Source organism: Hoplias malabaricus, chromosome 6, assembly GCF_029633855.1.
Source record: "Hoplias malabaricus isolate fHopMal1 chromosome 6, fHopMal1.hap1, whole genome shotgun sequence".
Lineage (NCBI taxonomy): Eukaryota > Metazoa > Chordata > Actinopteri > Characiformes > Erythrinidae > Hoplias > Hoplias malabaricus.
In genome coordinates, this window is record NC_089805.1 from 23,185,821 (window position 1) to 23,200,593 (window position 14,773).

General features: G+C 36.7%; 1 protein-coding gene across 3 annotated transcripts; it reads left to right on the forward strand.

Moving 5' to 3' along the window:
- The first annotated feature begins 1,765 nt into the window (after window positions 1–1,765).
- On the forward strand, window positions 1,766–9,253 carry snx10a (sorting nexin 10a). 3 transcript variants are annotated; one of them, XM_066675388.1, is made up of 7 exons: window positions 1,766–1,910; window positions 4,600–4,645; window positions 5,940–6,026; window positions 6,323–6,423; window positions 7,028–7,126; window positions 7,850–8,050; window positions 8,675–9,251. In XM_066675388.1, the coding sequence occupies exons 2-7, from the start codon at window positions 4,613–4,615 to the stop codon at window positions 8,838–8,840; spliced, it is 687 nt and encodes a 228-aa protein (XP_066531485.1). In that variant the 5' UTR covers window positions 1,766–1,910; window positions 4,600–4,612; the 3' UTR covers window positions 8,841–9,251. The 3 variants fall into 3 exon arrangements, with proteins under 3 accessions (XP_066531485.1, XP_066531484.1, XP_066531486.1); XM_066675387.1 differs by having other exon boundaries at window positions 1,769–2,121; window positions 8,675–9,250; XM_066675389.1 differs by lacking the exon at window positions 1,766–1,910 and adding an exon at window positions 2,164–2,230 and having other exon boundaries at window positions 8,675–9,253.
- Window positions 9,254–14,773: the final 5,520 nt, after the last annotated feature.

A 14,773-nucleotide genomic window follows, 5' to 3' on the forward strand; every position in this document is an offset into this window, starting at 1 on the left:
TTTGAAGTAAAGGTATCATGCATGTAAGCTCATTCAAGGTGCAAAACAAAACTTAAGGGGCATACATGACCTGGACAATATTATTTCTCATAAAGTGTGGAAAAGCTTCTTTATGAACATGATTACAGCATAATACAAAATAATCAATGAGAATATGGATGTTTTCCTTTTTCTGTTTAATCAAACAAGTATGCAGGAAACAGGTCAAGAGAAGCACAGTGTCTACCACATAGACCTCCTTGGATGAAACAATAAAGCATAATCAGAGAGGAGTGTTAACGAAGCAGCAAAGACTTCTTCAGCAAATAAAAAACATAAGCAGGATTTCAGAGTTGGACCAAGAACAACATAATCCCAGTTAAACAAATATATTCACAGTGTTGTGAGTTATTGTCCTTGATAATGATGTGAGAATAGAATTTGCCTACTCAGTGTGTTGTAAGAGGTCACGTGTAAGAAGTCCACAGTTGGAAATAGTTGATCACTTTGACCCTTTGAAACACATGGACAGAAAGTATGTAGTATGTTAACCTTAGGTTTCCCTCAAAAGTTTTTATGGATTTATATGCTGGAACTTCTTGTAGAACCACTAAATGTCTGTTAAATAATCATGTATATTGTCTGGGTTATTAAAAATGTAGAATTTACAGCCTTACGTTTCACTGCATTTCACTTCCACTTTGAGGTCTGTGGTTATCATTTCACACAGTTATAAAGATCATGAGGTTTGTGTAAGAACCTTACAAATGTGGCTGCTGAGTTGCAGAACAACTCATTTGTTTTTTCATGATACAGTCAAGGAATTTCCAGAAAAATATCACAATTATTCTATTTATATTTAATATGGACAACTCTGCCCAAACCTCCATTGCAAATGTTAAAATACAGTAAGACTCAGATGCTGAATGTACTCCATTTGCTGACTTTGGGAAAAATGTCATGCCTTTTCCTTCCTCGGTTCTGTACTCTACCTAATAATAGATCTTGTTTTGCCCAGATTGTAAAGAAACCATATGTATCTTTAATCAATTACTCAGTGTGACAATGAAATGCAACATTTTCTTGAATAATTTTATTCAAGTTGGCAGGGAGACGCCAAGTGCAATTGTTGTTTAAGTTATTTTAACTGATTTAACCTTAAAAGATCGATAAATACTGTTTATTTACTATTTTTCTTAATGACCATGAAGCAATCTCATTGCCATCTTAAATCTATCAAACAGATGTTTAACCCAAATTACAGTGAGTTCTCAAACTGGCCCTGGAAGCTCTTCAGACACCAGACTCTTTATCTCTAAATTACAATGGAACAAATTCAGAAATGTCTGGAGAGTCCCTCTGTTTTGGAACTAAATTGTAGTCTGTAGACCCACCACTCTAATTATTGAGTATTCTGTAATATAATATTTGTGTTATACGTGAGAACAGGATTGGGGCAAGCTAATACTAACCATGCAACATGCTAGATATTTGAATTAATAGTCTGGGGTGAAACAGTTTTTGCTGCATTTAGTCCAAGTACCCTACACAGAGTAAGCCAAAATTGATCAAATTTATAACACTGGTTGAAATAATGTATTTTAAATGCTTGAAAATGACCATATTCCAAGCTTGTTGTGCTTTTATAGCTGGATAACGTGGTGTGCAAGAGGGCTAGATTCTATCAGAACTGCCTGATTTAATCCAAAATTTTAACCCATTACATTTCCTGTATTGCTTATTTTGAAACGAAGAGAGGTGGTGATTAAGATGGAACACAGCCCAGTTGAAAGGTCAAACCCCCGAGTGAAACAAAGTAAACACTAGCAAACGGTCATAGGGCAAACACTGGACTGAAGAAAGCAAAACTTCAAGAAACAGAACTTCAATAACAGGAGAGGCTGGAGCTGGCAGAAACACTGTTATTTGAGGTACTTGAGGGGTATTCGAGTTTGAGTTTCTACTCTCTGACGGTGGCGCCTGTGTGTCTGTGCTATTAATCAGTGAAAGTGAAATGTTAATGAAAGTGTGAATGGTAGGGAGTGAATAGGGACAGAAGGCACTTGGGTACTCGAGCTCATTTCCTCTCAGGAGTGCGCGTGGCACCGTCCAGGAGACCGTCGAGGAGAAGAACTACTAAAGGTGGGAAAATAACGCGTTTTATATCAAGGTTTTGAGCCCAAACAAACTCTAATCGAAGTGGTTCCTGTGTTCGTCTCGGAGGCTGTTTTAGATGTTTTAAGGTGAACAGGTACATACTTGTACTTCGGCCGGTAACGTTACATTAATGTACTTTGTTGTTGTCTTTTTGTGTTACTCGATTCACTGCGTGTGTCGCATGTGTTGGAGATCTTTTTTTAAAACACACTAAAATAGGCTCTGTTATTCCGCGTAATGTTTGTGCGACTCTGTTAACATTGGACGTGTGCTACAGGTAGTTTACAGAACGAAGCCAGTGGTGAATAAGTATGTATAAAGGTGTTGTATACAAAGTTGACCAAACTGAACTCAGTTCCCATCTCAAAAACACTCAGCTTTGAATTTCGAGCAGGTCTAGGAGCACAAGCCCTGTCTTTATATTTCTTAAGGGTTTGTTTTCTTATTGAAATGTATTATGATATTAGTCCAGTTAAGTTTTCATAAATGTACCTAGGAGCCTGATATAATAAGAGCACAATGCTGCTGACAACACTTAATTAATTAATTGGGCCATTTAATTCAGCCGAGTCGTGCATCACTGTTCCTCCAAACACGTTATTATAATTATGTGTTTAGTCAAATGTACTATGAATCAAGTCATGGGCTAAGTGTACCATTACACCCCTGCTGTTGAGTCACTCCCTAAGAAATGCTCCCAAATTAACAATTGGAAATGTTAGCTAATAAAACTTTTTTTTATTGTTTGAGATTGCGACTTCTGTTTGCAGCCAAGTTATAAAATAACCAGAATGGGGTCATTGATAATTGACAGTTTCCACAAGCCATTTGTTTTGACTATGCATGATCTATAAATGCGAGCAGTTTAAACAGTTCTAGATTGCTGAGGGCAAATGTGAACATCTGTTTGACTCGTTTATAGGTGAGTGAACAAAAAATTATGATTGATTGAATGGATTCACAAAGTAAAGTGTCAGACAAAAAAGTCTGAGCTTTATTGTTTTGAAGGAGGATGTGGGTGATCCCTCTGCATTAACGTTTGTATTTTGTGCTCGTAAAAACATTTGATCATGGTTTTCATTGGCTTGGAGCTTGAATAATGAATTTAATCAGCTTTGGGTGAGTCTGTTGTGCCCTTCCATTATCCAAATTAGATTTGTTCTTTTAAACATTATCATTTGCTTTTACTCATCTTGAAAAGAATGACTTTGCTAAATTGCTCAGGCGTCCATATAATCCACTGCAGTGAATTAACAATAGATGGTAGATAGCCCACTAGTCATGTGATGTAGAAGGGTGCCAAAGTAGCATTTGCCTGGCGTCTAAACATTGAGTCTCATGTTTTGAGAAAATCTGTTATGCAAGATTATTTGTGCATTTATTGTGTATTGTTGACTGTTGCTAAATATGGATCTGTGGAAAATGGCTTCTTAGTTTTTTCATTGTATGTGTCATGTGTGTTTATCTTAATGGTTATGTGTCTTTCATGTGATACTTTAACAATGAATCATTTTTGGAACTTAAACTATTTTAGCAAATGTTCTAGGTCTACTGACTCTTATGCTACAGAAATGGTTTTTGTTCTGCTTATATTAAAATTGTTCTCGAGTGAACCCTGCACAGTATAGTAAACAATAACGGGACAGTACCTGAATTTAATGAAAGCATACAATTAACAAAAAAGTTGTCATTTTTAACAGTAAAAGGAAAAAGCTGAAATCAAATGGAACAACAGAAAAACTGAAAACATATGGGAATTAACATGAATATCGAGCTCATAATCTATCACAAATATGACTAAAACCTGAAAGCAGTGTTAGTGCGTCTATAATATAAAAGTATGAAGTCCTTGGAGACCATTTCTGATTTCTCTCACTTTTTTTAAATGTATTTCTAGAATAGTCAAGGGACGCTTTGTATTTACACTTTTCCCGTCTGGCATCTTGTGTTGATTTGTGAGGTTTGGTAGTTATTGTGCACTTCCTTAAGAAACAATCAGTATTAGATTCCTCACGTCTGACAAAATATATCAGTTTAAGTTCCAAATGCAGCGTGTCCTTAGTCATAGTGTCAGTATTATTATTGTCCATATCACAGAACAGGAACTTAAGATGGTAGTCCTGTCAGTGCATATTTTTTTTGGCCATGATTTCCTCAGTGAACAGGATCTTCACATTACTCTCAGCAACAAAATGTGGAAATGCTCTTTAAATATTCTTTCTACACGTGAATGATGACTGCAACTGCAGGCCCAGAGCCTTTCTCAAATCTGATATTGCATCAACATCGGGCTTTTGGGTCTGCTTAGATGTATAACAAGCTTAATTTCCAATCGGCTTTAATTTTTTTTTCCTGTTCTCATTAAAAGTACTTATTGAGCATGCTGGATGATTAGCAGTAGATGATCCATTATACTTCTCTCCTGACAAATACACTCTCTCTCCCTCTTTCTTTCTTTTTCAGCCAAGCCACTGAAATGGAGGACACGATAGACAGTCTTACAATGACGGTATGAATTCATTTAGTTTTCATTCAAGATAAACATATTTTTTAAAACACAATCATGAAGTTTTAATTTTGAAGTTATGCTGTAGCCTCTGTTAGACATTGAATTAGTTGGGTCTAAACCATGTTTCTTCTTATACATCCTGTGCTGAGAGTAGCTAAAGAATGTACCAATTTTTTACAAATGCATTTGTCAAACTGCATCAGGTATATCTTTGCTCTAGAATGATGGCTAATGACTTAATGGATGGAAGAAAAAGACAAATTGCTGAATAAAACACTACTGTAGTAATACTAAATGTCCAGCATTTGAAAATTATATTTGCTCTTAGCATTAAAATGTTGAAAAATTGCTGAGATATGTAATATACTTCAAGAAATATTGCCCTGACCAGCATACAAATAAATTACAGATTTTAGATGTTTAAGGAAATTTCAGGGATGATCTTTTGCTTCATTTAATTGTAAATACATCGAAATGCTGTTTACCAGCAGTTATGTTGAAATTAATTGTTCAAGTAAATGGGTTTCGTAGGAGAATTTTGGGGTATAAAATAAACTAAAATGTTAAAAAAAAGTTTTTTGAGAGGGAAATGGACTCTAATACAAATAGTTCCTTTTAATAACTGCTGCTGCAAGTAAGTGCAGCTTTGCTGGGATTAAGGATTGTCCTGGATTGGTGATTTTTAGATATGGTGCTTTTCTTTTAAATCCCCTTAAAAATGAGTAAAGTTGTTGTACTAAGTCCAGTTTTGTCCTCATAATCTGTCTAATGCCATCAGCTTTAAAACAAATGTTCTAAATTATGCAGCAGTTGAACTGTTGCTTTATCTGCCCACTCATTCTCTGATTTTCATGCTCCTCAGTGACTCAGCAGTTATTTATTTGTAATTACTCACATGTTACAGGTTTAATTCTAGAACAGTTCTAGTGCTTTCATATGCAAAAACATTTATCACCAGTGTAAGTTTGTTTGCCTGATTATGGTGATTGAAATGGACGTGCTTGACTAAATCACCAGTGATTAAATCAGCAGGCTATTGATGATCAACTCTCACCACTTATCAATGAGCTTAAACTCTCTCTCAGGTCACTGTTTAACTCTTAAACAGCTCATAATACAGCAGTTAAGTTAACATTTTTGAGGTTATGAGAACAAGTTACAACCATTTTGTAATAAAACCAGCTCTGGTGTTTTGGCAGACTGTGAGAACATGCATGGCTCCAGAACAAATGTACTAACTTTCTCTAAAAACAGACGTGCTCCCAAAGACTATGTTTGTTTTCTGGTGTTTTAGGAGTTTGTAAGTGTTTGGGTACGGGATCCTCTGGTTCATAAGGAGGATTTCTGGCACACGTACATCGACTACGAGATCTGTCTTCATGTGAGTCTACAAACGTCTGTATTTGTATACAAATACACTCTCCATGTTTCCCATGATGTTAAAACAATATTCGGTGCTTCTGTAGCATTAGTTTCATGTGCAGTATCTATAGCACATAGATGCCTATCACTATAATTTGTCAGTTATAATAGAATGTTCATTGACTGAATTTGTGGCTGAAGGTGAATGGGATACAAATGCAGCAGAAAAAATGTTGAAATTGCTTGTGTATTCCGTTAAGCTTATTTCAACGGTTTTCTGAGTTAACCTGTGATTTTTGTCCTATTCACATACAGACAAATAGCATGTGCTTCCAGAAGAAGACTTCTTGTGTGAGAAGACGTTACAGTGAGTTTGTGTGGCTCCGGCAGAGATTACAGGACAATGCCCTGCTCATGTGAGTAAACAGGAATACACTGAGCTGTTTGCCAACATTGTGCTTTGTTACGCTTTTTTTATGACGTAATTCAGTCTGAGCCTATAGTTGTATACAAATATTTGGCCAACACTGAGATAATGATGCTACATTTTGTGAAAAATGTTCACATATTATATACAGGGAACTACCTTGTGCAGGTTTTATTGCCTATAGGTTTTTAATTTGTTGAGTTAACAAGTTTGTTTAACTCAACAAAAAATGGTACAAACAAGGGTAATAGTTTGAGCTATAACTTTAACAAATAAATACAGGCCACATATTTATGTACATTACAATTCATAGTTAGTTAGGTTCAGAGGCCTTAGTAAGGACTGGCTAAGGAGATAATATTTTGGATCAGGTTTGTTAGGGGCAGTGAAAAATAAGTGTATAACAATATCTCCACAGGAGTAGGATTGGAACTTTTCAACTTTGTCGACAAGGATTAACATAATTCATATAAAAAAAATTCTATGCACTCATAATTGAATGCCATCTTTTTGTGTGTGTCCAATTAAAAATGCAAATACAAGACTACATCACAAATAAATGGGAATATTGCTGTTTCTTTATGTCTCCTCAGGCAGTTGCCTAAACTGCCCCCTGCCAGCCCTTTCTTCAGCTTCCACAACACCTACCAGGTGACCCAGCGGATGCAGGGACTGCAGAAATTTTTGGAAATGTATGTTGGCCACCTTCACTTTCTCACCTTCTCTTTTCTTCCCATTTCATGTCTCAAGTCCCATCTTTCTCTTATGACACCATCAGTTCTCTGTAGTTTCCCCTCACAGTCAGGGCTTTTGTAATGATGGGAAAACAGATAATTTAGGCTCATCAATCTACAGAGAATGTGGTGCTTTGCCATCTAGTGGCTGGTTTGGAGAAACACTGTCATCCACTGTCATACTAATTGAGCCCTTCCAAATAAAAGCCATACAATTGTTAGTATTACTGCTTGTTTGTCCAGTCCTAGCAGTGAAGGGTTTTCGGCATAAGTTTTTGTTTAAATTACAAAAAACTGCTTGAAGATAAACTGAAGATAAAATGTGCTCAAATGGCACATATGGTTGTAAGGGCTCCATAGAAACTATACATTTATTCTGAGCTAACATTTTATAAATAAATGTGTGGTTATAAATAACATGCATGTTACTAGATTATGCCTTTTGAAAATAACCAGCCTCACATGAACTTAATTAAATATGTGGGTTTCATTTAAATACAGTACTTTGCAATGTAATTGGCTATTTACAATGTCTATGCTACTATTTGCAAGAATAAAAAGATAAATGTGTACCTGTTATAGTGCCTCAAGTTTCTAATGTACAGAAATCCTGTATCCTGTGATTCATAAGTAATATAAGTAATTTATGATTTCTAAATTTGTTTTGTTGTGTGTGTATAGTGTGTTGCAGAACCCACTGCTGCTGTCTGACAGTCGACTGCACCTGTTCCTGCAGTCACATCTTAACATTACAAAAATGGAGGCATGTGTTCAGGGCCAGACGCGCTACACTGTGGCCCAGGCCATCCAGCGCTGTGTTTACAAGACTCGCTTCCCTCTTGAAGAGGAGAGCAAGAGCTACTGCGACTCTGATTGTGAAAGGTGTGTTCTCCACTATCGATATTAGTATTTATGTACTACACCAGTTTGTCTGAAAATAAGTCCAGTAATCAGAGTTACTGGAACAATAATTACCTATGACTACTTAGTTTGTAATTGATAAACTTTGACACTCATGTCTAAATCAGCATGTGTTATCATCAGCAGATCTTGAATGCTCTAGTAAACTAAAGATATACATTTGGGAACCCCCAGTTTTTACTAAAATTAACATTTCTAAATGTGACACCACACATATTGAGTCAAATATTTTAAATAGGTGGTGGCATAGTGGTGCTGTAGGTAGTGTCACGGCCACACAGTTCCAGAGTTCTGGGGCTATGGGTTCAATCTCTGCCTCGGGTCACTGGCTGTGAGCAGTTTGATAGGTGCTCTGATTTCCTACTACAGTCCAAAAACCTGTTAGTAGGTCAGTTGACTATGCAAACGTTTTGATGTGTGATTAAGTGTATGATGCTTTGTCATGAATGGGAAACCTGTCCAGTGTGTGTTTCTGCTGTACTTCTGAAAAATCTGGATAGGCACTAGACCCAACACAACCCTCCACAGGATGAAGCCATTACAGAAATGAGTGAGTGAATGTATATATGTGTTTGTTTTCTACAGCACAACCTCCTCTGGTCTTGGCAGTAGTGTTGGTCCAGCCACACCTATTGAAATGTCCTCACACAACGATAGCCCCTCCCAGCAGTTCCTGGCCACGCCCACACAGCCAGAACTCTTCAGCTGTTTGTCTTCATCTCCCAACAGTCATCAGGACCCACACTCATGACATGTACTCAGTTCTGCACACTAAAGTCATTCATTTTCACACACACACACACACACACACAACGATGTCTGCTGCTTACATCTTCCATAATGATTATGATAAGAGGGAAGATGTCCCTACATGTTTTTTATGTGATCTGTCTTTTCAGGTAATTTAGTATTTTGTCTTTTTAAAAGGACAGTTAATTGTCTTCTAAAACCTGGCTGCAATTGTCAGAGGTGAAGACAGAAGTCTAGGCATTGGTAGGTTTTCAATTGGTTTTAGAATCATTGCTTTAGTCAAATTTATAAATACATATACACCTCAAAAAGTGCAATAGTTCTAGGAATGTTAGTACTGTCATGTTTTATTTGAAGTGTTTAACTGTTTATCAGAAATGAAAAATAATTGCTGTTTTTTTTAAACAAAAAAGCTAATTTAATTTTGTTCACAAAACAATTTTAATGTGATTTAGCTATGTAAATAAAAAATGAATAAATGTTAGTTATGGAAGAATCTGTAGTTCTGTAAGATTCTGTTTGACATAAAAACGCTGCACATTTTTAAAAGTTTGTCTTGCATAGTCATGTGAAGAAATCAGAGACCACCCTTCATTTGGTTATTTTCCAAAAATCTTTTTGCACAAAAATGCAGAAAAATTACAGCATCTGATATTAAAATTTCAGACCTCGGCATCATTGAATATATTTGGGATTACTTTAATCAGACTGATGCTGCAACCTCAAAAAAGTCACAAAAAGAGTCTAAAAAGAATGGAATACAATTACAAATACAATAAACAAATACAATTCAAATGAACACAATATTGAGACTTAAGAGACAAGGCTTTTATTTAGTTGAGGCTTAGGGTTAATTACCTGTTGTTGTTTTTTTTTTTTTCCAGACAACAAATGTGTTTTGACAAATTACACCTGTGAATGTTCTGAAAAAAACTTTAGAAAAGATCTTAATGACTGCCTGAGTCTATATTGGAAGAATGGAGAATGAACACTGAATTAGTATGTTTGGTTACCTTAAACTGGATCCACAAATAATATGATGCATAGAAGTTTGAAGTAGTGCTGTTAACCTAAAATCTGCAGGAAAACAACAAAACAGAAAAGATAAAGTTCCCACCGAATGAGGGATGGCATCAGTGGACGTACAGAGGGGTATTGGTTAAGACAAAACTGAAAAATGTTGTCGTTGGCCTTGGTGGTCTGATTGGGATAGAGTTCGATCTGTGCAGGTGTCGATTCATCAGTGTCCAGCAGTAGCCGATAAGCGTTTTCAGAAGTGTCGCACCCATCACTACACCCATAAACCCTCGCCAATCTCTGCCACCTCAAATCACCTTCTGCATAGGGAGCACTAACCTGCAGCTGAACTGCTCTGTCAGCTGGATTATCCACACATACCTTCATAGAGTACAAATACACAAACAGAAACATGCTGTCTAGAGCTGCCATTCTTAAAAGAACCCCAAACTAAGTGGGACTGCAAGACAATGTGGGAAATAATTCAAACGATTTGTTATGGACAGACACTACAAGAACAGTTTGCCTATTGATTTCAGGCTGGTTTTATCAGCATGTGTTTATTTGCAGGTTTTTTCTTTTTTTAAATGTACATTATTCAGTTTCAGTGGTGTGCCTCTATGTTATTTTACTTCACTAATCTAGCCACCAGAGCTTGTGCACCCGTAAACCTGACATATACACCTCTGCTTTAATTAAGGTGACCTCCAATGGCCAAGCAGGCAAACTACAACAACAAAGGTTTGCGGATGCCATTTGTAAAATATATATTTTTAATTTTCCAGACAGTACTAGTAAGAAAATTAATTTAAACAGCTTTGTAAAGAAACAACTGGTGAGCACCAGATGCAATAAAGTTCTGGTGCTAATCTCATTTTTGCAGCTCTGAATGAAGCAGTCCAACAATGTTAAAGTTAGAAATGATATTTTACTGCACGTGTACTGTGATTATAGTTTGCCATTTTCTTTGCCTTTCCTACCAGAGACACTTTCATAATGTGTTGTTCATGGTAAAAGCGCAGTAGATCAAGAGTTAACAGTACATGGTCTCGGTTGCCATTCCATATGGTTAGCGAGACGGGGAGCCTTGTCACTTTTGAGAAATCCAACAAAAAGCTACTTTTAACTTTAAGCCAAGGGTCACCAATCAGTAGCACTTAGACAGGGCAGAGGTTGCCGTGGTGACAGTGGAGCTGGCGGAGAGCAGGTCATTTATCACTGGCTGCTTCAGAGTGAGGCTGAGAGAGAGAGACAGGCCCTGCCCCGCAGACAAACGACCAACAATAAAGAGAATTAATCAGCCCCGATTACCTGCCTGACCACAGCCAATGAGCGGGAGAAAGAGAACACAAGAGCTCTGAGTGGGCCACAGACAGGCCAGAAAGAAAAAAAAAATAGACCTCACTGAAATACAAAGAGCTACATTTAGGCCTATACGTATCAAACATTAATCAGATATACTATAGAAATAGTACATTAATAATATTTTTACCTTCGTTTCTCCATAGAATGCCATGCAATCACAGTATTTCAAAGTCAACGTTTTATTTTAATGTTTGTAAATCAAATTATACTTATCTTGTTCCGGGAAAAGCTCTACTCTTTTAGGGAGTGTTTATTATTATTAACAAAAGTCCCATAATACTTTGTTGCTTGTGTGTAGATATCAATGGGAAGAATGTTATGGTATAGGACCTTTTCTTAAACTTGAGAAAGGAGCTTCAAATGTGTCTCCTTTTCAGGAATAGTTATTTAAAGAACCAAACTTTCAAAGGTTCATGTTGTGGAACCAAATGTAGTTCATCTATGGCAGTGTGCTTGCTCCATCATGCTTCATGTAGGACACTCATTGACAGTGGAACTAATTATTCATCTATCGTAAGGATTTGATCAGGACATTAAAATGAATAAAAAAAAAACCTCACAAATAGATCGATTAAATGATTTTCTATTCAAGCACAAATTAATACAGCCTAACTGGAGTTGAGTAAACTCTCTTACCACGCATATATCATCTCTATAGAAAAGTAATACATTTTTGTTAACTTTTAGTTTGCTACATTATTTGAACACAGCAGCTTGCGTAAAAAGTTCATGATGAACAGACCAATAGAAATGCTCCAAAATTATTTGAAATAAAATAATTTTACACTGGGCGGCATGCTGGTGCAGCAGGTAGTGTCGCGGTCACACAGCTCCAGGGACCTGGAGGTTGTGGGTTCGATTCCCGCTCCGGGTGACTGTCTGTGAGGAGTTGGTGTGTTCTCCCCGTGTCCGTGTGGGTTTCCTCCGGGTGCTCCGGTTTCCTCCCACAGTCCAAAAACACACGTTGGTAGGTGGATTGTCGACTCAAAAGTGTCCGTAGGTGTGAGTGACTGTGTGAGTGTGTCTGTGTTGCCCTGTGAAGGCCTTGCGCCCAATGATTCCAGGTAGGCTCTGGACCCACCGCAACCCTGAACTGGATAAGCGGTTACAGATAAAGAGTGAATAATTTTACACTTACTTCCACTGAAAGTTTAGAATGTTTTTCCTTCTCCTGTAAAGTTATTATCTTGAAGATACATGTTTTTCTTTGGACAGCGATGATATATGAAAAATCTGAATATATTATGTATGAAAAAATGTAGATTCTATTAGTTAGGTTTACATAAACCTCAGTGTGTCTCCTAACTTCTGTTGTACAACTAATATCAGTGGTTAAAGCTGTCACAAACTATCAGTCACAGGTAGTGATCCAGAGTTGTACTCCATCAAACCTGTGAGAGTAAACTTTAAACAAAACTTTTTAAATCTTTCTGAGTATTCATGCATATATTACAAACCCCCAAGCTTTCTCCACTTCAGTATAACTTAAAAAAAAAAACTAATGGAATTAATTAGTAGAAAACTGGAGGTTTGTTTTGTTAATGTCTGAAACCTGAAGTAACAGAGATGGGAATGCAGCCTAAACAGCAAAACACTCCCCTTCACCCGTCAGTCCGTTGCAGTCAATCAATAATTTGATCGGAGCTCAGCTCTTGCTGATGGATTAAGCAGCAGAACAGGCCTGACTGTTTGTACCCAATAACGCAGTCTAATCATTCCTCATACAGCACTGCTCTCCATACACTGCTACTCCAGCAGAACCTCCCGCTGGTTCTGCGCATTCAACTCACCAATCACTGTTTGATCCTATTTGGATTTCAGAGGTGTCAGGGATCAGCTATTCTCATTGATTTTTTTTTTACAAGTAAGCCATAAACAAAAAGGACGTCCAATGTAAAATACACAGTTTGCAACAATCCCTCACATCCAACAGTTTTATACTGTACAAGTTGAAGGCAGGTAAACACTGATGCTGCTTCATTGCCAGTGAATTCAATGCAGATTTTAGAGAAAGTGTTTGAAACTTAAATTACCTTGCCACCACTAGCCAGTTGGTCTTTATCCAAGGGGGGAGCAGTATGCAATGAAAAAAAGTAATTATAACTTAAGGAGTTATGCCCATGTTTAAATGCAACTTAGTTGTGCTTTCAGGAATTATCTGTCATCACAGCCACTAATATATTTATATGTATATATATACTACTAATATTATACTAATAATCTTTTTAAACTTATTAATATTATTATTATTATCCTCATTATTAATAAAACATCAGTATAAATATCTAATCTTTAATAAATAGTTCAATATTTAGTACAGAAAACAAGAAACGTTTCTGTCTGATATGCTAGGCTTTCTCTCCTGCTCATTAGAGAACTCTGAATGTTGAAAAGCATGAACTGAGAGGAGGATATTGCTCTATTTCTGTTCCATAGGTGGGTAATATTGACTTATTTTTGCTGTAGAACTGTCTCGAAATTCTGGAGTGTGCTAAATCCATGTAAGTAAACAGGCCAATGTGATACAAAATGAAACAACTCAACAAATGAGATTATGTGGTACTTCAAAGAGTGAATAACAACTTACAGACAAGTAAAACTTCAGCCACGTACAAACAACATTCTTATTCGCCCCTCTTGTTCCACCTTAAAAGATGCAGAGCTCTTTGGAAGTGGTTAAATCTGTTTGTGAGTTGGTAATTCTGTTTATTTCTTTATGCTTATGTCATAATTCTGCACTGTTCTAGCCTGAATTAATCCACAAAGTTATATGTAACTTGCTATCTCTTACTGTACTTGCTCAGTGTGCAGGGTTCATGCTGCATTAACATGTTTTTTTTTTTCCTCATGCATGCAGTGCTGTATTGGTATTTAATACAGTTTATATTTAAGGCGAAGTTCATGATTGTAAACACAAAACACTTTTGATTCAATCCAATAAAACTCTCTCTGCTTATGGCAGAGTCATCTGGAGTTTTTAGACAATGGAGAGAACTCCAAACGTTGAAAAGCAAAAACTGAGATGAGGATATTGCTCTATTCCTGCTACAGGTGGATAATATTGACTTGTTTTTGCTGTTTCTAATCACTTAAGGTGAAAATGTCTCCAAACTTGGGAGACAGTTAACTGCATTAACAAAAGTGCAACAAAACTAAACAACTCGAGTCACAAATGAGTTTCTGTGGTAATTCAAACAGTGTAACAGTCATTTTTTCCCCTCTCAAACAAACCATAGCACCTTAGAAAATGCAGAGCTTAGAACTGTGTTTCCCCACAATTGTAGATGTTCACTTTAAGCAGCCAACCATGTAGCCAAAACAAAGACATGATGTATTGCTGATGCAAAGCACAATAGCGATCCCTTGTGAATATATGAAAAATAACACTCCATTTGGTGCAGTTTCTAACCATGAGTGAGTGAGTATGTGGGGGAGTTACATACTACCTCCATGAGGTCATCACTTCTAAAAATTATTGTGAGACAAATACATGGAAAATTTGTAAACATTTGAATATCTGTTGGTGGCACAGGCGGTGTCGCTCTCACATGG

Bases quoted from the DNA above. Each gene is read 5' to 3' on its own strand.
- snx10a (XM_066675388.1), top strand. From the start codon at position 4,613: ATGGAGGACACGATAGACAGTCTTACAATGACG. The intron at 4,646-5,939 runs GTATGAATTCAT...CTGGTGTTTTAG, and splicing joins TAGACAGTCTTACAATGACG to GAGTTTGTAAGTGTTTGGGT. The intron at 6,027-6,322 runs GTGAGTCTACAA...ATTCACATACAG, and splicing joins ACTACGAGATCTGTCTTCAT to ACAAATAGCATGTGCTTCCA.